Raw genomic sequence first — 25,178 nt, 5'->3', positions numbered from 1 at the left:
TCAGATGTGATAGAAGAAGGCTGCATCGCGCGGCATTTGACAGAAGATGGATACATGTGGCAAGTCTGTGTGTACGAAGAGGAGCCAAATTCGAATACGTGTTCCCCGCCTAGGTGTGGAACGCGCAGTTCTGTAAAGTTAAATTAAACAAGTAGTCTCTCAGCTAGCTGAGTGTGTGTTCCATCCCTCCCCGATTAGGAAGCCTCCAAGATCCCCATCCCCTCTTACCTGCAATTTTTGTTTTTCACCCCTTCCTCTAAATTTTACCCATCTTGGAGAAAAAGAAATACAAACTAACCTCCATCCCTTACCCACAAAATTTTCTTTTCTCCATTCACCCCCATCTAGAGGGCATCCCCACCTAGAGACTGACCCGCAGAAGCGAGGTTCCTTTTACAAACCTAGTGGAACGGGCAGTCTATCAACTAGACGGGGTTGGGAGGGTCCTACTAATCACCTTTTGTTTTTTCTTCCCCCTCCCTCGACACAAATGAATTATTGTTACCATTTTATTGTTATCTTTTTTGTTTTTACACGTCAATAAAAAATGTTTTAAAAATTGGGAGTTACTAGGACGTCCCCCAAGATGAAAGGGTGAATGCGGTATTATGGTGAAAGAAGATACTAGCTGGGAGAAACTTTTGACTTTGTTTAGTTCTGGAGCGACAAGGATGACCAACGACCCCCAAAATCCCCCCCCTTTTGAGTTGGCCATGTGCCTAAGTTTTTTGTTCACCGTTAATTTTACTGTATTTTTTTAACATGAATAAAAGATTTAATATCTCAAAGTGTAGTATCTGTTCCGACAGATACTGCAAAGCTAAGACTAGCAAAGACCAGCTATGACTAGCAAAGACCATATGTGGGGGTAACCCCACATATCCGAACTTGGTCAAGGTAGGGATCACCCTACGACCACAGTTACCATCCAGCTCCCATTTCCCACCTCTCGGGAGCAGGATCCCCCTTTCCCTCCCCCCTCCCTCCATCTCCACATAAAAAAACGGCCTTGTGCCTAATTTGCTCAGTGGGGAAGCAAATAGATAAACCCAGGCAAGAACCCCCAAACCGCTTCGGCGGCACGGGGGTGCAAAGATCAAAGTGTAGTATCTGTTCCGACAGATACTGCAAGCTAAGACTAGCAAAGACCAGCTATGACTAGCAAAGACCATATGTGGGGGTAACCCCACATATCCGAACTTGGTCAAGGTAGGGATCACCCTACGACCACAGTTACCATCCAGCTCCCATTTCCCACCTCTCGGGAGCAGGATCCCCCTTTCCCTCCCCCCTCCCTCCATCTCCACATAAAAAAACGGCCTTGTGCCTAATTTGCTCAGTGGGGAAGCAAATAGATAAACCCAGGCAAGAACCCCCAAACCGCTTCGGCGGCACGGGGGTGCAAAGATCAAAGTGTAGTATCTGTTCCGACAGATACTGCAAGCTAAGACTAGCAAAGACCAGCTATGACTAGCAAAGACCATATGTGGGGGTAACCCCACATATCCGAACTTGGTCAAGGTAGGGATCACCCTACGACCACAGTTACCATCCAGCTCCCATTTCCCACCTCTCGGGAGCAGGATCCCCCTTTCCCTCCCCCCTCCCTCCATCTCCACATAAAAAAACGGCCTTGTGCCTAATTTGCTCAGTGGGGAAGCAAATAGATAAACCCAGGCAAGAACCCCCAAACCGCTTCGGCGGCACGGGGGTGCAAAGATCAAAGTGTAGTATCTGTTCCGACAGATACTGCAAGCTAAGACTAGCAAAGACCAGCTATGACTAGCAAAGACCATATGTGGGGGTAACCCCACATATCCGAACTTGGTCAAGGTAGGGATCACCCTACGACCACAGTTACCATCCAGCTCCCATTTCCCACCTCTCGGGAGCAGGATCCCCCTTTCCCTCCCCCCTCCCTCCATCTCCACATAAAAAAACGGCCTTGTGCCTAATTTGCTCAGTGGGGAAGCAAATAGATAAACCCAGGCAAGAACCCCCAAACCGCTTCGGCGGCACGGGGGTGCAAAGATCAAAGTGTAGTATCTGTTCCGACAGATACTGCAAGCTAAGACTAGCAAAGACCAGCTATGACTAGCAAAGACCATATGTGGGGGTAACCCCACATATCCGAACTTGGTCAAGGTAGGGATCACCCTACGACCACAGTTACCATCCAGCTCCCATTTCCCACCTCTCGGGAGCAGGATCCCCCTTTCCCTCCCCCCTCCCTCCATCTCCACATAAAAAAACGGCCTTGTGCCTAATTTGCTCAGTGGGGAAGCAAATAGATAAACCCAGGCAAGAACCCCCAAACCGCTTCGGCGGCACGGGGGTGCAAAGATCAAAGTGTAGTATCTGTTCTCTGATACATACACAGCGATAGTCAGTGTTGTTCTGGCGACACATTCTCGTGGCCGGCGAGCTTGTTGGGTAGCGTTCTGTCCGCACCCCCACTTTGTCTGTCTTTCTCTGCTCTCCCCCCTCCCCCACGGGGGGGGATCCGAGCTGATAATTTACGACCTTCCCGCGAGGGAGGGTCGGAAACACTTTCTCTCTTCCCTCCACTAACTTCCCACTCCCTCTCTCAGTTCTATCTCCCCTCTTGCCGCCTTTGGCGCCACTTCTTTTTGGCGCCAAAGTCGGCTCCCAATTTGGACGTCGACTCCACGTCACTCATTTTGGTGAATTATACAGGGAAGAGAGAGCTTCTTTCAAAAATGGACACCCCCAGCCCGGGGACCACCAATACCGATACCCCCAGCCAGGGGGCTACCACAAGAAAAACTGCTCCCCAAGAGGACGACTCCCCAACAGGGGAAGCAAAAAGCAACGGGGCATACCGCCCGGACACTAAACCAAAGGACGCCCCTCAGAAAGGAGAAAACTCACCAGCAGCTCCCCAAGAGGGCGACTCCCCACAAAGGGGAGGAAAAACAATGTTGGACGGGGCATCCCGTTCCGACAACAAAAATCAAGAGGCAGTAGCCCCAAAGGACGATAAGGGAGACAGTGCTCCCCAAGAGGGCGACTCCCCACAAAGGGGAGAAAAAACAACGTTGGACAGGGCATCCCGCTCTGACAACAAAAATCAAGAGGCAGTAGCCCCAAAGAACGATAAGAGAGACAGTGCTCCCCAGGAGGGCTACTGCCCCAAAAGGGGAGCAAATCAAGAAAACGAGGGGGCATACAGCCTAAACCTCCCCAAAACAAAAGGGGCAAAAGCTCCCAAAGACAATAAAGAGGACAATGCTCCCCAGGAGGCCGACTCCCCAAAAAGGGAAGTATTTCCTGGAAGAAGTATAGAGCAGGGAGAGTCGGTCCCAAAGGAAAGCGGAAAGGAAAATGCCCCTCAAAATAGCAACCCTTCCGCCAAGGAACAGCAAAAACAGTCCAACCTCACCAAAGATCCAACACCAACAAGAGGGTCGGCATGGGGGAAGACTGTAGAGAAGCAACTGTCCCCTCAAGAGTATAGAGACTTGTACTTGACCAAGTACAGACAATACATAGAGGGGGCAGAAATTAAACCAGTGCCAGGCGCTTGGGAGGCAATCGAAGACAGAGTGCTCTCCCTCATCATCTCGGATATGCCGGAAAACCGCCTCCTAGGGATGAAAAAGGAAGACATGGCAGGGCTCCTACACAAGCTAAACATCCCGGTATTATACCTGTACCAGAGGAGCTACGCCATGTGGGACATCCTCCTACCCACCAAGGAAGATGCGGAGAGACTCTCCCTACAGGAAATTAAGTATGGGAGAACAAAACTAAAGCCCGAATACCAGGGCAGGACAAGGACCCGGGTGCAGGTATTCAATGTACCTATGCAAATATCAGCAGAAATCCTGGGATCCTTCTTCACACAGTTCGGCGAGGTGGAAAAAATAACCCCAGTGCGGTCGAAAACCGGCATGCACTTGGGCAGCTACACTGTGGCCATGAGGCTAAAGAAAGAAGGCTTCCAGGCGATACCAGCACAGCTGACATTTAAGGAGGCAACTATGACAGTAGTAGTGGAGGGGCGTCGTCCGCACTGCTGGTTTTGCCAAAAACAGGGTCACATGGCCAAGAGCTGCCCTCAAAGGTCAAATCCTACTCAAGTGACACTAAAGGCGGTCCCAACCTCTGAGACAGCACCAGTGTCCAAACAGGCTGTCACAACTCCTGCAACCAGAGCACCAACCCCAGCACCGAGGAAACCCAAAACTGTGCAGGAGCCCAAAGGGGAGGAATGGATCACGGTAATGAGGCGGAAACGGAAGCCCACAATCCCATCTGCCACCGTCCCACAACCAACCCAACAACCGAGGCAGCAACAACAACAGCAGCCTCCACAACAGCCGCAGCAACAGCCATGGCAGCAGACACAGCAGCAGCAGCCAAACCAGCCGTTGAACCAGCCGCAGCAACAACATCAGCTGCCGCGGCCAATTCCACAACCAATGCCACGAAAACAGCAGCAACAACAAAAACAGCAGCAGCAGCAACAGCCAGAACAGCAGCAACAAAAACGGCTGCAGCAACCAGAAAAGCAACAGCATCAACCGGAGAAACAACAATTAGAGGAGCAGCAACAACCAACGGTCCCCACACCAATTGAGACGGGGATCAAGCGAAGAAAACACTGCTCCTCTGAGGATGAATCTGCTAGTGAGAGGGAGAGGAACTCAACCTCACCACTCCCCGGTTCATTCAAAAGAATAAAAAAGAAAAGGAAAGGGGAAGAAAAGGCAGCCCCCACTCCCTGTGAGCATACACCACCTCTAACAACAACACAACCCACTTCCACCCCCATACCACATACTGCACCAACACTAGACACCGCACTAACACCAACACCAACATCAGACACCGCACCAACACCAACACCAACATCAGACACCGCACCAACACCAGACACTGCACCAACACCAGACACTGCACCAACACCAGACACTGCACCAACACCAGACATTGCACCAACACCAACACCAGACACCGCACCAACACCAACACCAGACATCACACCAACACCAGACACCGCACCAACACCAACACCAGACACCACACAGACACTCGCCCCCACACCAATGCAAATTGAGCCGCCATCCCAGAAAGAAAAGAATGAACCCGGGAGGGGGAGAGACCCTTCAGATTCTCCCACTTACGGACTCACTCCAACAGGGACTCTCGCCCTCGAAACGAGAGAGGAACTTTGTTCTGTAGACCCCCTGTCTGTGGCAATGGGCGTACCACACCGGCAGAGAAAAAATTTAAAACCTCTGCTGGACTGCCAACAGATAGGGGGAAAAGACGTTAATGTCCCCTCTAATTTCCCGGACGCCCCACGGCTAACAACTTTCGTCAGGCTTCCTGAGGCCTGCAAAACCAACGTGTGGACAATGCTGGAAGCCGCTGAAGGGGCTGGTCCGGGAATTGAACTGATTAGGAAAAATGACCCTTCCCTTGAGGAACTCGCAAAACAATGCAAGGGAAGGGTCCCAGTGTTGGTCCATCCGTCACTCTATAGGGCCCTTAAATTGACTTACCCTTTGGATGTCGGCGGCATTGTGAGAGAAGGTCAGGACATGAAAAACCTGACCACCTTGAGCATTGCACACAACGTCGGTGTCCTTTCCCCGGCTGACTTCGGAGCTGAGTGTAACACACCTTAAGGTAGGTACCATGGCTTTGAATTTGGCTAGTCTGAATGCGAGGGGCTTGAGATCATCGGGCCGGGCGGCTCGCCTCCGGCACGACCTCTTGTCCCTGGGAGTGGATGTCGCTGCGATTCAGGAGACGCATTTCGTTTCCTCTGTGGACTGTCAGGTGCTGGCCCGAGACTTTGAGGTTTTCTCAGCATATGGCAGCCCGCGGGGGAAGGGAGTTTCCGTGCTGGTTAAACGTACCCTGTCGGCGACGGTCGACGTTGTCCATAGAGATGCAGTGGGTAGGCTGGTTGTGGCCGATGTTGCCGTAAAAGATTCTGTGTTTCGGGTGATTGCGGTTCATGCGCCCAGCACCGCTCGTGAGAGGGTCTCATTCTTCAGTCGGCTTGACGCGTTTGTAGATTGTCGGAAGCGGGTAGTGCTAATGGGGGATTGGAATTCCATCTTAGACCCCGACATAGATAAGGTAGGAGGCGGAGCTAGAGGATCGGAGAGGTGCGAGTCCAGCCTGGCTGATCTGATGGCTAGATGCGGTCTGGTCGACAGGTTTCGGGTCGAGCATCCAGGGCGGGAGATGTGGACGTGGACCAATAGTGTTTCCTCCTATCCAAATACTTATTTGGACAGGATGTTAGTTAGGAGAGGCGAAGTAGACTTCTTATCTTGTCCCACGTTCACTTGGCTAGGCCAGACGGACCATAAATTAGTTATGGCCCGGCTGAAGCTAGGAAATAGGCCTAAGTTAGCGGGGTACTGGAAGTTAAACACCTCCCTTCTGGAGATACAAGACTTCCAAGATCAGTTAAGAGAATTGATTAAAAAGGCACTAGTGGGGGCGGTTACCGGGAGTAAGTGGTGGTTAGGTCTCAAAGCCAAGATCAGAAGCTTCTCCGTCAAGTATGCCCAGCGCCTCGCACTAGATAAGGCCAAGATGAAGAAGAAGCTAGAGCAGAAACTAGCCCAGGCTACGGGGGAGGGTGATAGGGTTAGTCAGGAACTAGCTAAGCAGGACCTTCTACGCGAGACTAGCAAGCGTTACGAAGGCCAAGTAGTTAGAGCTAGGCTTAGAAAGATAGGCAACGAAGCAGTCAATTCTGATGCAGACGTGCGCCGTGAGGTTTCTAGGCGTGGCTCGGACAAATACATTGCAAAAATCAAACATCCGAATGGACGCACCCTGGAATCGACTCGGGAGATCTGCGAGGGGTTTCGAGAACATTTCGAGGAGCGTTTTACGCAGCAGCCCGATCTTCCGGTCCTTGAGTTTAGCGACTATTTGGCCGACTCTCCCCGCCTCGAGGCGGCTAGAGCGGCTAGTTGCGAGGGCCGGGTGACGGAGCGGGAGGTCTTTACTGCGCTGAAGCAGGTCAGCTGTGACAGATCGCCAGGACTTGATGGTCTGCCATACGAACTGTACTTGAGGCTGTCGCCCATGTTTCTGCCTCTTCTGACGGATATGTTCAACCATTGGTTTGCTCAGGGATCCATCCCAGGGCAGGTGACCAAGGGAGTGATCACATTGCTGAAGAAAGGTGACGGGCATGGAGGGGAAGAGTTAGACGACTACAGGCCCATAACTCTGCTAAACACAGAGTTGAAGATTTTGGCCAAGGTCCTGTCGAATCGGCTGCAGGTTGTTATCGACGAGTTGGTTGAACCGGAACAGAACTATGCTGTGAAGGGGAGATCGATTCAGAACAACTTGCACCTGATCCGCATGATCCTAGAGGGGGGAATAGATGACGACACGGAAGCCGCGCTGATAAACTTAGATCAGTCCAAAGCTTTCGATAGGGTCGACCATCGTTTCCTGGCATCTGTGTTAGAGGCCGCCGGTTTTAAACCGAACTTTTGCAAGTGGATCTCCATAATGTATCGACAGCCCATGGCTGTCGTGCAAGTGAACGGAAAGCGCTCGAAACCCTTTGTTATCTCTCGGTCGGTTCGTCAGGGTTGTCCGCTGTCGCCCCTGCTTTATGTCCTGGCTTTGGAGCCTCTTCTCCGCAAGCTGAGACATGGGGAGGCAAATTCGGCCCTGCGCGGAATGGCTCTGCCTGGCGGCTCAGCTGCTAAGGTATCCGCGTTCGCCGATGATGTCACGATCTTCGTGTCGGGCTTCAGAGACATTGAGGTCGTGTCGGAGGCACTCACACAGTACGAAAGAATTACAGGGGCCAAGATAAACCGCAACAAGTCGGTAGGACTGCGGTTGGGCGCATGGAGTGGCAACGCAAACCTCCCTGCGCCCTTCAGCTGGACAGATGGCCCAGTCCGGATCCTCGGCGTGTGGTTCGGACCGGGTCTCCAGCTTGACAAGAATTGGTTGGAGGTACGGTCAAAGGTGGAGGCTGCAGTCAATTCGTGGCTTCCTAGGAAACTTTCCTTAAAGGGTAGAGCTGAGGCGTGCGCCACTTACGTCTTTCCTCTCATCCTTTACCGACTGGCCGTACTTCCCCTGCCTGCACAACACCTAAAAGCTCTTGTCAAACTCTTGTCCTCGCTCCTTTGGGACAGAGGAAGACACTGGGTGAGCAGACAGGTCTGTATTCAACGTCCGTGTGAGGGAGGCTTGGGAATGCCGGACTTGAAGTGTCATCGAGATGCTGAGAGGCTGGCCTTCCTGAGCCACTATATGCAGGAGGACCAACCGTGGCACCCCGTGGTTACTGCCGCCTTCCCCGACCTCGTTCTCGACCCTTCCATCGAGAGCCGTCGCAGGCCGCGGGGAGAATCTGCCTACATGAAAGAGTGCCGAGCCGCGCTAAAACGACTACCAAGGTCCAGTGACCTTGTGACTGCTACCCGTAGGGAACTCCACAGGGATCTAGTGAAGGAGGCCGCTGACGACCCGCTATGCGCGCGTTTGGGGTGGCAGCAGAGTGAGATCCGCTCCGCGTGGAGCTGGGCGCCAGGTTCGAGTCATCTGAACAATTCGGAGTTCTCTCTGACCTGGCGATTGGCCCGAAATGCACTTCCACTCAACAACATACAATGCAGTTCTGGGTTTCTGGAGTCGCCTGATTGTCCCCGTTGTGGGACAACGGCTGTGGAAACTACGGATCACGCTTTCTTCGATTGCCGCGAACTCCGCCAGTACTGGTCGTATGTCAGTGGGGTGACGGCTCGCATCGATCCTGAGCATCCTCACCCAATTACTGTATCCAATGTTGTGGACAACGTGAGGCCGCCGTGGGACCGGGAAAGACAAATGGTCTACGTTACGATTCTGGCCGTGGCGAGAATGGTGATTTGGACGTCGCGTCTGCAAGGTTGCCGGGGGGTGTTGTCTTTTTCTGATCAAGATCTGATCGCGTTCTTTAAACACCAACTACGGGTGAAGATCAGATGTGATAGAAGAAGGCTGCATCGCACGGCATTTGACAGAAGATGGATACATGTGGCAAGTCTGTGTGTACGAAGAGGAGCCAAATTTGAATACGTGTTCCCCGCCTAGGTGTGGAACGCGCAGTTCTGTAAAGTTAAATTAAACAAGTAGTCTCTCAGCTAGCTGAGTGTGTGTTCCATCCCTCCCCGATTAGGAAGCCTCCAAGATCCCCATCCCCTCTTACCTGCAATTTTTGTTTTCACCCCTTCCTCTAAATTTTACCCATCTTGGAGAAAAAGAAATACAAACTAACCTCCATCCCTTACCCACAAAATTTTCTTTTCTCCATTCACCCCCATCTAGAGGGCATCCCCACCTAGAGACTGACCCGCAGAAGCGAGGTTCCTTTTACAAACCTAGTGGAACGGGCAGTCTATCAACTAGACGGGGTTGGGAGGGTCCTACTAATCACCTTTTGTTTTTTTTTCTTCCCCCTCCCTCGACACAAATGAATTATTGTTACCATTTTATTGTTATCTTTTTTGTTTTTACACGTCAATAAAAAATGTTTTAAAAATTGGGAGTTACTAGGACGTCCCCCAATATGAAAGGGTGAATGCGGTATTATGGTGAAAGAAGATACTAGCTGGGAGAAACTTTTGACTTTGTTTAGTTCTGGAGTGACAAGGATGACCAACGACCCCCAAAATCCCCCCTTTTGAGTTGGCCATGTGCCTAAGTTTTTTGTTCATCGTTGATTTTTTTTCTGTATTTTTTTAACATGAATAAAAGATTTAATATCTCAAAGTGTAGTATCTGTTCCGACAGATACTGCAAAGCTAAGACTAGCAAAGACCAGCTATGACTAGCAAAGACCATATGTGGGGGTAACCCCACATATCTGAACTTGGTCAAGGTAGGGATCACCCTACGACCACAGTTACCATCCAGCTCCCATTTCCCACCTCTCGGGAGCAGGATCCCCCTTTCCCTCCCCCCTCCCTCCATCTCCACATAAAAAAACGGCCTTGTGCCTAATTTGCTCAGTGGGGAAGCAAATAGATAAACCCAGGCAAGAACCCCCAAACCGCTTCGGCGGCACGGGGGTGCAAAGATCAAAGTGTAGTATCTGTTCCGACAGATACTGCAAGCTAAGACTAGCAAAGACCAGCTATGACTAGCAAAGACCATATGTGGGGGTAACCCCACATATCCGAACTTGGTCAAGGTAGGGATCACCCTACGACCACAGTTACCATCCAGCTCCCATTTCCCACCTCTCGGGAGCAGGATCCCCCTTTCCCTCCCCCCTCCCTCCATCTCCACATAAAAAAACGGCCTTGTGCCTAATTTGCTCAGTGGGGAAGCAAATAGATAAACCCAGGCAAGAACCCCCAAACCGCTTCGGCGGCACGGGGGTGCAAAGATCAAAGTGTAGTATCTGTTCCGACAGATACTGCAAGCTAAGACTAGCAAAGACCAGCTATGACTAGCAAAGACCATATGTGGGGGTAACCCCACATATCCGAACTTGGTCAAGGTAGGGATCACCCTACGACCACAGTTACCATCTAGCTCCCATTTCCCACCTCTCGGGAGCAGGATCCCCCTTTCCCTCCCCCCTCCCTCCATCTCCACATAAAAAAACGGCCTTGTGCCTAATTTGCTCAGTGGGGAAGCAAATAGATAAACCCAGGCAAGAACCCCCAAACCGCTTCGGCGGCACGGGGGTGCAAAGATCAAAGTGTAGTATCTGTTCCGACAGATACTGCAAGCTAAGACTAGCAAAGACCAGCTATGACTAGCAAAGACCATATGTGGGGGTAACCCCACATATCCGAACTTGGTCAAGGTAGGGATCACCCTACGACCACAGTTACCATCCAGCTCCCATTTCCCACCTCTCGGGAGCAGGATCCCCCTTTCCCTCCCCCCTCCCTCCATCTCCACATAAAAAAACGGCCTTGTGCCTAATTTGCTCAGTGGGGAAGCAAATAGATAAACCCAGGCAAGAACCCCCAAACCGCTTCGGCGGCACGGGGGTGCAAAGATCAAAGTGTAGTATCTGTTCCGACAGATACTGCAAGCTAAGACTAGCAAAGACCAGCTATGACTAGCAAAGACCATATGTGGGGGTAACCCCACATATCTGAACTTGGTCAAGGTAGGGATCACCCTACGACCACAGTTACCATCCAGCTCCCATTTCCCACCTCTCGGGAGCAGGATCCCCCTTTCCCTCCCCCCTCCCTCCATCTCCACATAAAAAAACGGCCTTGTGCCTAATTTGCTCAGTGGGGAAGCAAATAGATAAACCCAGGCAAGAACCCCCAAACCGCTTCGGCGGCACGGGGGTGCAAAGATCAAAGTGTAGTATCTGACTTCTCGGCCCTCGTGACAAGATCAAAGTGTAGTATCTGTTCTCTGATACATACACAGCGATAGGCAGTCGTGTTCTGGCGACACATTCTCGTGCCCGGAGAGCTTGTTGGGTAGCGTTCTGTCCGCACCCCCACTTTGTCTGTCTTTCTCTGCTCTCCCCCCTCCCCCACGGGGGGGGATCCGAGCTGATAATTTACGACCTTCCCGCGAGGGAGGGTCGGAAACACTTTCTCTCTTCCCTCCACTAACCTCCCACTCCCTCTCTCAGTTCTATCTCCCCTCTTGCCGCCTTTGGCGCCACTTCTTTTTGGCGCCAAAGTCGGCTCCCAATTTGGACGCCGACTCCACGTCACTCATTTTGGTGAATTATACAGAAGAGAGAGAGCTTTTTTCAAAAATGGACACCCCCAGCCCGGGGACCACCAATACAGATACCCCCAGCCAGGAGGCTACCACAAGAAAAACTGCTCCCCAAGAGGACGGCTCCCCAACAGGGGAAGCAAAAAGCAACGGGGCATACCGCCCGGACACGAAACCGAAGGACGCCCCCCAGAAGGGAGAAAACTCACCAGCAGCTCCCCAAGAGGGCGACTCCCCACAAAGGGGAGAAAAAACAATGTTGGACAGGGCATCCCGCTCTGACAACAAAAATCAAGAGGCAGTAGCCCCAAAGGACGATAAGAGAGACAGTGCTCCCCAGGAGGGCTACTGCCCCAAAAGGGGAGCAAATCAAGAAAACGAGGGGGCATACAGCCTAAACCTCCCCAAAACAAAAGGGGCAAAAGCTCCCAAGGACAATGCTCCCCAGGAGGCCGACTCCCCAAAAAGGGAAGTATTTCCTGGAAGAAGTATAGAGCAGGGAGAGTCGGTCCCAAAGGAAAGCGGAAAGGGAAATGCCCCTCAAAATAGCAACCCTTCCGCCAAGGAACAGCAAAAACAGTCCAACCTCACCAAAGATCCAACACCAACAAGAGGGTTGGCATGGGGGAAGACTGTAGAGAAGCAACTGTCCCCTCAAGAGTATAAAGACTTGTACTTGACCAAGTACAGACAATACATAGAGGGGGCAGAAATTAAACCAGTGCCAGGCGCTTGGGAGGCAATCGAAGACAGAGTGCTCTCCCTCATCATCTCGGATATGCCGGAAAACCGCCTCCTAGGGATGAAAAAGGAAGACATGGCAGGGCTCCTACATAAGCTAAATATCCCGGTATTATACCTGTACCAGAGGAGCTACGCCATGTGGGACATCCTCCTACCCACCAAGGAAGATGCAGAGAGACTCTCCCTCCAAGAAATAAAGCATGGGAGAGTCAAACTAACACCTGAATACCAGGGCAAGAGAAGGACTCGGGTGCAGGTATTTAATGTGCCAACCCAAATACCTGCGGAAGTATTAGGATGCCTCTTCAGCCAGTACGGTGAGGTAGAACAGGTGACCCCAATACGGTCAAAAACTGGGACTCACCTGGGCTGCTACACAATAGCAATGAGGCTGAAGAGGAAAGGTTTTCAGGCAATACCACCGCTGCTGACATACAAAGACGCCAGCATAACGGTAGTGGTGGAGGGCCGTCGTCCACACTGTTGGTTCTGCCAAAAGCAGGGCCACATGGCTAGGAGTTGCCCCCAAAGGGTAACCCCTAATCCAATAACCCAAAAGGCGGTCACATCCACTGAGACAACGCCCGCACCAAAACAGGCGGCAACAACCCCTGCAACTGCAGCACCAACCCCAGCTCCAAGGAAAACTCAAACCACCCAGGAGGCCAAGGGGGAAGAATGGAGCACGGTAGTGAGACAAAAGCGGAAACACTTAATCCCTTCTGCCACCGTCCCACCACCAGCCCAAAAATCGAGGCAGGAGCCTCTGCAAATGCAGAAACAACAACAGCCACCGCAGCCAATGCCGCGGAAACAACTGCAGCAGCAACTACTGCAACAGCAAAATCAGCAAGTGCAGCAGAAGCAGCAGCAGCAACGACACCAGCGAGAGCAGCAACAACAAAAACAGCTGCAGCAGCAAATAGAGGAGCAGACACAACCAACGGTCCCCACACCAATCGAGACGGGGATCAAGCGGAGAAAAGACTGCTCCTCTGAGGATGAATCCGCAAGTGAGAGGGAGAGGAACTCAACCTCACCTCTCCCCGGTTCATTCGAAAGAATGAAAAAGAAAAACAAAAGAAGAAAAGAGGAAGAAAAGGTGGCCCCCACTCCCTGTGAACATACACCACCCCTAACAACAAAATCCACTTCCACCCCCAAACCACACACTGCAACAACACCAGACACCGCACCAACACCAGACACCGCACTAACACCAGACACCGCACCAACACGAGACACCTTACCAACACCAGACACCGCACCAACACCAACACCAGACACCGCACCAACACCAAACACTGCACCAACACCAACACCAACACCAACACCAGGCACCACACAAACACCCGTCCCCACACCAAGGCAAACTGAGCCACTACCCCAAAAAGAAAATGAAAAGAATGAACCGAGGGAGAGGAGAGACTCCTCTGCCTCTTGCAGACCAAAGGTCCTTGCCCCTGAGGAACTATGTTATGTAGACCCTCTATCTGTGGCCACAGACATTTCCCATCGGCAGAGGAAAAACTTAAAACCTCTGCTCGATTACAAACAGATAGAGGGGAAAGATGTAAATATCCCCTCAAATTTCCCGGACGCCCCACTCCTAATAACCTTTGTCAGAACTCCAGAGGCCTGCAAGACCAACTTGTGGACAAGGCTGCAGGCCGCTGAAGGGGCGTTTCCGGGAATTGAACTGGTTAAAAAAAATGACCCTTCTCTTGATGAACTGTCAAAACAATGCAAGGGAAGGGTCCCAGTGTTGGTCCATCCGTCACTCTATAGGGCCCTTAAATTGACCTACCCTTTGGATGTCGGCGGCATTGTGAGAGAAGGTCAGGACATGAAAAACCTGACCACCTTGAGCATTGCACACAACGTCGGTGTCCTTTCCCCGGCTGACTTCGGAGCTGAGTGTAACACACCTTAAGGTAGGTACCATGGCTTTGAATTTGGCTAGTCTGAATGCGAGGGGCTTGAGATCATCGGGCCGGGCGGCTCGCCTCCGGCACGACCTCTTGTCCCTGGGAGTGGATGTCGCTGCGATTCAGGAGACGCATTTCGTTTCCTCTGTGGACTGTCAGGTGCTGGCCCGAGACTTTGAGGTTTTCTCAGCATATGGCAGCCCGCGGGGGAAGGGAGTTTCCGTGCTGGTTAAACGTACCCTGTCGGCGACGGTCGACGTTGTCCATAGAGATGCAGTGGGTAGGCTGGTTGTGGCCGATGTTGCCGTAAAAGATTCTGTGTTTCGGGTGATTGCGGTTCATGCGCCCAGCACCGCTCGTGAGAGGGTCTCATTCTTCAGTCAGCTTGACGCGTTTGTAGATTGTCGGAAGCGGGTAGTGCTAATGGGGGATTGGAATTCCATCTTAGACCCCGACATAGATAAGGTAGGAGGCGGAGCTAGAGGATCGGAGAGGTGCGAGTCCAGCCTGGCTGATCTGATGGCTAGATGCGGTCTGGTCGACAGGTTTCGGGTCGAGCATCCAGGGCGGGAGATGTGGACGTGGACCAATAGTGTTTCCTCCTATCCAAATACTTATTTGGACAGGATGTTAGTTAGGAGAGGCGAAGTAGACTTCTTATCTTGTCCCACGTTCACTTGGCTAGGCCAGACGGACCATAAATTAGTTATGGCCCGGCTGAAGCTAGGAAATAGGCCTAAGTTAGCGGGGTACTGGAAGTTAAACACCTCCCTTCTGGAGAGACAAGACTTCCAAGATCAGTTAAGAGAATTGATTAAAAAGGCACTAGTGGGGGCGGTTACCGGGAGTAAGTGGTGGTTAGGTCTCAAAGCCAAGATCAGAAGCTTCTCCGTCAAGTATGCCCAGCGCCTCGCACTAGATAAGGCCAAGACGAAGAAGAAGCTAGAGCAGAAACTAGCCCAGGCTACCGGGGAGGGTGATAGGGTTAGTCAGGAACTAGCTAAGCAGGACCTTCTACGCGAGACTAGCGAGCGTTACGAAGGCCAAGTAGTTAGAGCTAGGCTTAGAAAGATAGGCAACGAAGCAGTCAATTCTGATGCAGACGTGCGCCGTGAGGTTTCTAGGCGTGGCTCGGACAAATATATTGCAAAAATCAAACATCCGAATGGACGCACCCTGGAATCGACTCGGGAGATCTGCGAGGGGTTTCGAGAACATTTCGAGGAGCGTTTTACGCAGCAGCCCGATCTTCCGGTCCTTGAGTTTAGCGACTATTTGGCCGACTCTCCCCGCCTCGAGGCGGCTAGAGCGGCTGGTTGCGAGGGCCGGGTGACGGAGCAGGAGGTCTTTACTGCGCTGAAGCAGGTCAGCTGTGACAGATCGCCAGGACTTGATGGTCTGCCATACGAACTGTACTTGAGGCTGTCGCCCATGTTTCTGCCTCTTCTGACGGATATGTTCAACCATTGGTTTGCTCAGGGATCCATCCCAGGGCAGGTGACCAAGGGAGTGATCACATTGCTGAAGAAAGGTGACGGGCATGGAGGGGAAGAGTTAGATGACTACAGGCCCATAACTCTGCTAAACACAGAGTTGAAGATTTTGGCCAAGGTCCTGTCGAATCGGCTGCAGGTTGTTATCGACGAGTTGGTTGAACCAGAACAGAACTACGCTGTGAAGGGGAGATCGATTCAGAACAACTTGCACCTGATCCGCATGATCCTAGAGGGGGGAATAGATGACGACACAGAAGCCGCGCTGATAAACTTAGATCAGTCCAAAGCTTTCGATAGGGTCGACCATCGTTTCCTGGCATCTGTCTTAGAGGCCGCCGGTTTTAAACCGGACTTTTGCAAGTGGATCTCCATAATGTATCGGCAGCCCATGGCTGTCGTGCAAGTGAACGGAAAGCGCTCGAAACCCTTTGTTATCTCTCGGTCGGTTCGTCAGGGTTGTCCGCTGTCGCCCCTGCTTTATGTCCTGGCTTTGGAGCCTCTTCTCCGCAAGCTGAGACATGGGGAGGCAAATTCGGCCCTGCGCGGAATGGCTCTGCCTGGCGGCTCAGCTGCCAAGGTATCCGCGTTCGCCGATGATGTCACGATCTTCGTGTCGGGCTCCAGAGACATTGAGGTCGTGTCGGAGGCACTCACACAGTACGAAAGAATTACAGGGGCCAAGATAAACCGCAACAAGTCGGTAGGACTGCGGTTGGGCGCATGGAGTGGCAACGCAAACCTCCCTGCGCCCTTCAGCTGGACAGATGGCCCGGTCCGGATCCTCGGCGTGTGGTTCGGACCGGGTCTCCAGCTTGACAAGAATTGGTTGGAGGTACGGTCAAAGGTGGAGGCTGCAGTCAGTTCGTGGCTTCCTAGGAAACTTTCCTTAAAGGGTAGAGCTGAGGCGTGCGCCACTTACGTCTTTCCTCTCATCCTTTACCGACTGGCCGTACTTCCCCTGCCTGCACAACACCTAAAAGCTCTCGTCGAACTCTTGTCCTCGCTCCTTTGGGACAGAGGAAGACACTGGGTGAGCAGACAGGTCTGTATTCAACGTCCGTGTGAGGGAGGCTTGGGAATGCCGGACTTGAAGTGTCATCGAGATGCTGAGAGACTGGCCTTCCTGAGCAACTATATGCAGGAGGACCAACCGTGGCACCCCGTGGTTACTGCCGCCTTCCCCGACCTCGTTCTCGACCCTTCCATCGAGAGCCGTCGCAGGCCGCGGGGAGAATCTGCCTACATGAAAGAGTGCCGAGCCGCGCTAAAACGACTACCAAGGTCCAGTGACCTTGTGACTGCTACCCGTAGGGAACTCCACAGGGATCTAGTGAGGGAGGCCGCTGACGACCCGCTATGCGCGCGTTTGGGGTGGCAGCAGAGTGAGATCCGCTCCGCGTGGAGCTGGGCGCCAGGTTCGAGTCATCTGAACAATTCGGAGTTCTCTCTGACCTGGCGATTGGCCCGAAATGCACTTCCACTCAACAACATACAATGCAGTTCTGGGTTTCTGGAGTCGCCCGATTGTCCCCGTTGTGGGACAACGGCTGTGGAAACTACGGATCACGCTTTCTTTGATTGCCGCGAACTCCGCCAGTACTGGTCGTATGTCAGTGGGGTGACGGCTCGCATCGATCCTGAGCATCCTCGCCCAATTACTGTATCCAATGTTGTGGACAACGTGAGGCCGCCGTGGGACCGGGAAAGACAAATGGTCTACGTTACGATTCTGGCCGTGGCGAGAATGGTGATTTGGACGTCGCGTCTGCAAGGTTGCCGGGGGGTGTTGTCTTTTTCTGATCAAGATCTGATCGCGTTCTTTAAACACCAACTACGGGTGAAGATCAGATGTGATAGAAGAAGGCTGCATCGCGCGGCATTTGACAGAAGATGGATACATGTGGCAAGTCTGTGTGTACGAAGAGGAGCCAAATTCGAATACGTGTTCCCCGCCTAGGTGTGGAACGCGCAGTTCTGTAAAGTTAAATTAAACAAGTAGTCTCTCAGCTAGCTGAGTGTGTGTTCCATCCCTCCCCGATTAGGAAGCCTCCAAGATCCCCATCCCCTCTTACCTGCAATTTTTGTTTTTCACCCCTTCCTCTAAATTTTACCCATCTTGGAGAAAAAGAAATACAAACTAACCTCCATCCCTTACCCACAAAATTTTCTTTTCTCCATTCACCCCCATCTAGAGGGCATCCCCACCTAGAGACTGACCCGCAGAAGCGAGGTTCCTTTTACAAACCTAGTGGAATGGGCAGTCTATCAACTAGACGGGGTTGGGAGGGTCCTACTAATCACCTTTTGTTTTTTCTTCCCCCTCCCTCGACACAAATGAATTATTGTTACCATTTTATTGTTATCTTTTTTGTTTTTACACGTCAATAAAAAATGTTTTAAAAATTGGGAGTTACTAGGACGTCCCCCAAGATGAAAGGGTGAATGCGGTATTATGGTGAAAGAAGATACTAGCTGGGAGAAACTTTTGACTTTGTTTAGTTCTGGAGCGACAAGGATGACCAACGACCCCCAAAATCCCCCCTTTTGAGTTGGCCATGTGCCTAAGTTTTTTGTTCACCGTTAATTTTACTGTATTTTTTTAACATGAATAAAAGATTTAATATCTCAAAGTGTAGTATCTGTTCCGACAGATGCTGCAAGCTAAGACTAGCAAAGACCATATGTGGGGGTAACCCCACATATCCGAACTTGGTCAAGGTAGGGATCACCCTACGACCACAGTTACCATCCAGCTCCCATTTCCCACCTCTCGGGAGCAGGATCCCCCTTTCCCTCCCCCCTCCCTCCATCTCCACATAAAAAAACGGCCTTGTGCCTAATTTGCTCAGTGGGGAAGCAAATAGATAAACCCAGGTCCCAAGACCAGCTCTTACCAGGTTGGAGATCGCATGTGGGTCAAACCACCGCAAAATCGATGTACCACGAGGTTCGGCAAGGGTGAGGTGACCAAGGTAATCAGCCCTCAATCGATTTTGGTGGACGGTGTGCCTTGCCACATGAAAGATATGCACCCTCGCCGTTATGTTGTTACATCGGAGGAAGAGGAATACTCAGACAGTACAATGCCTTCTGAAAGGACAGAGAGTATGATGCAGGACGACGGAGAGGATTTTAAGCCATATAATGCACATACTGAAGAAGCGGAAGAGGGACCACCCGTCTTGCCTTTACAAAGGAGTACCCGACAAAGATGGATACTGCCCATCTGCCCTGATTGTGAAACACCGCCTATGAAACAAACTGGTAGCAATAACGGTGGTAATGAGGAAGATGGCAAGGAGGAAGTGCTGCCTCCAGTTCTTCGAAGAAGTACCCGACAAAGATGACCGCCCCCCTGCCCCGTTTGTGATCATGAGATCAGGGGGGAGTGTAGCAGAATTAGCAATAACCGAAATGAGGTGAAATAGAGAGCTTACCTCGGATATGTCTGTTGTTTCGGCATGAGCAGAAGAGAGAGTTCCAAGATGGCGTCCATGGGTTTTCATTCGTGTTTGTTTACCCCATGCGATTATCGTATAATCTGTCTGCTCTCACGCGATTATGCAAATACATAATTGCCGGCTGCTATAAAGGCAGGGCGATGGAAAGCAGTCAGGGGGCGTCCTGCAGATTGTGTGTAGGTGGTTCTGGCGATTGGATTTTGCTTTGTGATGAACCACGTGTCTGCGAGAAGCGAGTTTTTTTTTTTTTTTTCTGTTTTTTTTTGTCTTCTTTCTCCACGGTTATTACAACTTTATTTACCAAAAGAAGAATATCGACATAGTTTTCAAGGATAATGTTTTTTTCTCCTCTGTCTCTCTTTTTTACAATTCTTGATTCATAAGAACAAGCATATTGGACATATTGTCTAAAATATTCCTTGTTTATTTTTTTCTGACAAATTATTTACAAGAACAGTAACATTGAAACAGTGTATAAGAATAGTTCTTTTTTCAAATGTTTGTTATGTCCACAGCACTTGATGTGTGTGAACAAGAATATTGAAAGCGTGTGCAAGAATATTGCGTTTTACAATTGTTTATTATTTCCATTCATTTTTTTTTTTACGAGAACAAGAATATGAATTCTGAACTAGTGTGAACTGGCTTTTACTCGCACAGCATTTTATCCATAAGAACAAGAATACTGACAAAGTTTTGTGTAGAATAATAACCATGCACACGAGTTGAAGTCTAGAAAAAACTGACCGAATATTGCGACTAACACACAATCAGAACAGCGCCGACTTGAATGGAAGAAGATTAATTAAATGATGACTATCGCCCAAAGTTCGGAAAAATATTTAAAGCTTTTTGCGATGGATAAGCAGACCCCAAAAACTCGCTCAAGAATAAAAAATGAACCTTTTACATATAAAGAATGATAGGTGTTACGTGTATAAACAATACCCCCCCTTTAGATGTAACGCTCCTAGTAGAGGTACACTTCCCCTACTTACCTCCCTTGGCCGGCATAACTCACCTTGGGTGTCTGTAAGATAGCCATTATGGAGAATAAACTACGATATGAATCTTGTCCCTAGCATCCGTGTTTGTTGTCCATATTATATGCATGTCTACACACATAACATGGTGGCAGATTGTGGTAAAAACCGAAACACGTCTCCTAAACTATAAAAACAACTGCCGGTCGTCATAAAACTGAGTAAGCTGTTTTTTTATTTTTTCGTTTTTTTTGGGTTTTTTTTTTTTTTTTTTTGTCTTCTCTGCTATGTTCGACGTCTGTACGTACGGTGACGGTGTCTGGTCTGTTTACTGTTAATTTCTAGTGTTTACTAGCATAAGCATCACTTTGTCACTGTGACTATTTATCTGTCCTATTTACACCATCAAGATGTCTATTGATGACACGACGGCTACTACTACTACTACTACTATCACTAATCTCTCTACTGATATGGTTGGTCTACACATGGGGGCTCCTGAAAGACTCTTATTCGACGGGAATAAGGCTGATTCATGAAACTTGTTTTTCAAAAGATGGTCCAACTATGCACTAGCAGTATCAGAATTTTGGGGGAATTTTTGACACCCCTAACAGAAAACTGCGATTAAAATATCGTAATTTCTTTTTCTAAAGTGGGTTATTTATTTTCTTTATAGAATATGCTTCCAAAATAAACTATTTAAGTTGTTTAAAAAATAATAGAAATATTATTTTTCATTGTTTAAAAAACATTGTTTACAAAGTGCGTGCGTGCGCTCTGGGAAGCCATTTTGTTACGTAGTGAAATCAATTGATTTTTATGAGATGAATATTTTTCAATTTTTAAACTTTAAAAATCTATCAAAATTTTCCTATTCGTTCAATTGTTACGTTTTTTTCAGGGTGAATGTAAAATTTTATGCTCTTTCCGATAAACTAAATATAATATTTTAGACAAACGTTGTTTTATAAATTCACCCCCCCATTTTGGAATGTCTATGAGAATTTTTATAATTAATTTTGTTCGGCACGTTTTATATATCACAAATTGAAGATAAAACATGAATAAATAAAATACTCAAATTTAAAACAACAAAAAATATCACTTATCTGTAAATTTACCGGTAAAGTCCAAAATTTAAATCCTTCTTTTTTCGATAACCACGTGTTTTTTTTTTTTTTTTTTTTTTTTTTACGTGGAAGCTTAATTTTTGTTTAGAATGTTCCAGTAATTAATGGTCGATCAGTTTATATTTTTATATTTAATTCCTGGTTTCCTTTTTTTCGATATAAAAAAAAGACGAAACCCGATAATGCAGATTTATAGTATAATAAAAAAACATTCAGGTATTTCTTTAAGATATTAAAAAAAAAATAACATTGCATATCTGCGTCATATCGTAATTCGTGTTAATGAAAAAATGAAAACTCCCAGTTTTTTATTTACGATAGCGTAAAGGCACAAAAATAAAAAAGGACAAGTTATCTCCCTTAAATCTGTTCATTGCAATGTGGCCATAAAGTGGGTGCCCATTTGACGTCACATCATTATAGAAAAGTGACTCCCCACTTTGTGACCATTTGTAAAATTTTTTATCTTGGAAACTACTAGTTTCGTTTGCCGTATATATAAATGGTTATTTCCGTTTTCAGCGCCTCCGAAAACCTTTAAAAGTGGAAAATTTGAAGGAATATAATCCAATATCGAGATTATTAAGGTTTCTGAATTAGTGTTTTTTTTTACACTTATAGGCCTCCGTACATAAGTAAGAGATAATTTTTCACTTCCGGTGTCGTTACAAGTTTCTTGAAAGCCACGCGTGGTCGCGATGTGTGTTGGAAAAATCCTTCCATTTAAAAAATACATGGATTATAATACATAAATATGAATAAATTCTCATACAGGAAGATTAAAAGAAAGCATATCTTACTCATTAACCAGGTAAGTTCTTTATTTTGCCGTTAAAATAATTATCGTAAGATTCAAGTAATGTTATTGTTCAACAATCCGTGTAATGTTAAGTGAAGAAATCGAAGGAAAAATAAATAAAATTGTTTATTTCTCTATTAAAGCTTTTATGATATTAAAATTTGGTCTTTGCTCGTTTTATTGAAATAAAATTTACGGGTTTAAATTACGTTTTACTATTATTAAAATCTGATAGAAATATAGGTGTATATTCAAAATGGCGACTCGCCTGAAAATTTTCCCAAAATTCTGATACTGCTAACTATGCACTGCTAACCCGACTTGACCGAAAACCGAGAGAAATACAAGTGACAGTGCTAGAAAACTCTTTAGGCGATGAAGCTATGAGGATATACCAGAGTATACAGTTTGACACCCCAGATACACACCGCACTATACAAGATATACTACAGGCTTTAAATGAATATGCTGTAGGAATATGAATGAAACTTACGAGAGGTTTGTTTTTCGTCAGAGGAAGCAGGAGGAAGGTGAAGCTTTTGATGTTTTCTATAACGACTTAAGACTCCTGTCACGAAGCTGTAATATTTGCTTCAAATGCTATGAGTCGATGCTCAGAGACCAGCATGTGGAAGGCATCCGGAATCAAAACACAAAGCAGGACCTTCTAAAACTCCAAAACCTTACCCTGCAGAAAAGTGTAGACATTTGCAGGGCAGCTGAAAAGGCCTGTATACAAAGTCAAAATATGGGAACAGAGGATGCTACTGCCCGGATAATGAGGGTCAGTGAAACCAGTAAAGCTTGGGAACCAGCTCAAAAGAAGAAATGCTCCTTCTGTGGTTACTTGCATGCAGCAAAGCGCAGCAGATATCCAGCTTTTGGTAAACGATGTAACGCATGTATGGAGAAAGGCCATTTTGAGACAAGGTGCCCCAACAAGCCCAGTAAAGCTATGGGACAATGGAGCAACACATCAAAGAATAAAAAGTACAGTAGGCCACGACCACATGTGCACCATGTCGACACTTCATCAGAGGATGATGAGGGAGAATATACCAACTGGGTGAATGCAGTGAAGTCAAATAAGAAGCATAGGAAAGATGCCAAGTGTCTCATGCTCCTCGACAACCAGGAAATTGTCTTCCAGATTGACACAGGGGCAACCATCAACACACTTCCTGCAAAGTTTGCAAATGAATTAATACCATACAATGGGGTTCTGACAATGTGGAACAAATCTCTTTTGAAACCACTCGGAATATGTCACAAAAATGTTAAAAACCTAAAGACGAACAAAACATATTCAGTGGAGTTTGTCGTATTCAGAGACGAATACGACTGTCAACCTTTATTGGGCCTACCTACAAGTACGCATATGGGCCTGGTTGAAATAAAACAGCAGAATTTCCATCGTGTTGCAGCAGTTAATACAGACAATAACTATCAAGAAGTGTCTGATGGAAAATTGGGAAGGCTACCAGGAGTTACAACCCTACAACTCAAGCCAGATGCTATTCCAGCTATAATGCCTAACAGGAGGACACCTGTGGCGGTACGACCAGAACTAAAGAAGGAACTAGACAGACTGACAAAAATGGGAGTCATCGAGCCAGTATATAAACCTACTCCATGGGTTAGCCAACTAGTCCTCACAAGGAAGAAGAATGGAGCCTTAAGAATATGCCTGGACCCGCATGAGCTCAACAAAGCACTCATGCGGGAACACTACATCATGCCTATCCTCGAGGATACCCTCCACGATATGAGGGATGCAAAGATATTCAGCAAGGCTGATCTATCTTCAGGATATTGGCATGTCGAACTTGATGAAGCCTCCAGCAATTTGACCACATTCCAAACATGTATCGGCCGACTACCTTTTGGTCTAAACTCGGCAGCCGAAATATTTCAAAGGAAACTGGTAGAGCAATTCCAGGACATGAAAGGAGTCATTATCATTGCTGATGACTTGGTGGTTTATGGAACTAACCAGGAGGAATATGACAGACGACTTCACAGCCTTCTAAAAAAAAATGCCAGACAATAGGGATAAAATTAAACCCGGAAAAGTTAAAAAAATAGGCCTAAACGCTATCGTTTTCATGGGGCATCGCATAACTAAGGAAGGTATAATGGCTGACCCAGAAAAAATCAGGGCCATTACTGACATGCCAGCACCAGAAACTATTGGAGACCTACGTAGATTTCTTGGCATGGTAAACTATGTTGGGAAATTTATCCCCAACCTGACGACAATCTTAAAGCCCCTCCAAGACCTAACAAAAAAGATGTCACGTGGACGTGGTCAGAAGCACAGAAATCGGCTTTCAAGGCAGTCAAAGATATGATATGCAAAGCACCAGTGCTCTCTTACTACAACCCACTTAAAGAACTCACACTTGAAAATGATGCATGTGAGTATGAGTTGGGAGCAGCCCTGATCCAAGAAGGGCAACCAGTTACCTATGCAAGCCGTTCCCTATCGAACACCGAAGGAAGATACGCCCAAATTGAAAAAGAGATGCTTACAGTGGTATATGGTCTGGAAAAATTTCACCATTACATGGAAGGAAAGTGAATGTCCTCACTGACCATAAACCACTTGTGGCGATCTGCCAGAAGCCACTAGCGAAAGCACCTAAACGACTCCAAAACTTGCTACTACGGGCTCAACAGTATGATTTCTCTATCAGATACAAGCCAGGGAAAGAAATCCCATTAGAAGACACTCTCTCACCCATAGACGAACCAAAATTCAGAAGAGCTCATGACTGTAAATAATTTGACGATGCATCCCATCAAAGACCGCAGACTTTCTGAGATCAGATTCAAGACACTGGAGGATCCTATCATGAAGATATTAGCCGAGGTTATTGTGACAGGCTGGCCCAGTGACAAAAAACTGTTGCCCGA

At 48.4% G+C, this 25,178-nt stretch overlaps 1 protein-coding gene across 1 annotated transcript; it reads left to right on the top strand.

The window, feature by feature from the left end:
• The first annotated feature begins 78 nt into the window (after positions 1-78).
• Positions 79-20,869, top strand: LOC145270235 (uncharacterized). The gene is made up of 3 exons (XM_080125869.1): positions 79-793; positions 2,356-4,856; positions 20,741-20,869. Exons 2-3 carry the CDS (start codon positions 2,721-2,723, stop codon positions 20,867-20,869), a joined length of 2,265 nt encoding a protein of 754 aa, XP_079981995.1. The 5' UTR covers positions 79-793; positions 2,356-2,720.
• The last annotated feature ends 4,309 nt before the right edge of the window (positions 20,870-25,178 follow it).

This window comes from Euprymna scolopes, chromosome 46, assembly GCF_053919585.1.
Source record: "Euprymna scolopes isolate OS-2025 chromosome 46, ASM5391958v1, whole genome shotgun sequence".
In the NCBI taxonomy this organism is placed as follows: domain Eukaryota; kingdom Metazoa; phylum Mollusca; class Cephalopoda; order Sepiida; family Sepiolidae; genus Euprymna; species Euprymna scolopes.
Note: the sequence above shows the minus strand (reverse complement) of the source record. Positions and strands in the feature narration are given on the sequence as shown.

Excerpts from the sequence above, each read along its gene's own strand:
- LOC145270235 (XM_080125869.1), top strand. The coding sequence starts at position 2,721 with ATGGACACCCCCAGCCCGGGGACCACCAATACCGATACCCCCAGCCAG. Across the intron at positions 4,857-20,740 it reads CAACACCAACATCAGACACC|ATGTCTATTGATGACACGAC; the intron begins GCACCAACACCA and ends TACACCATCAAG.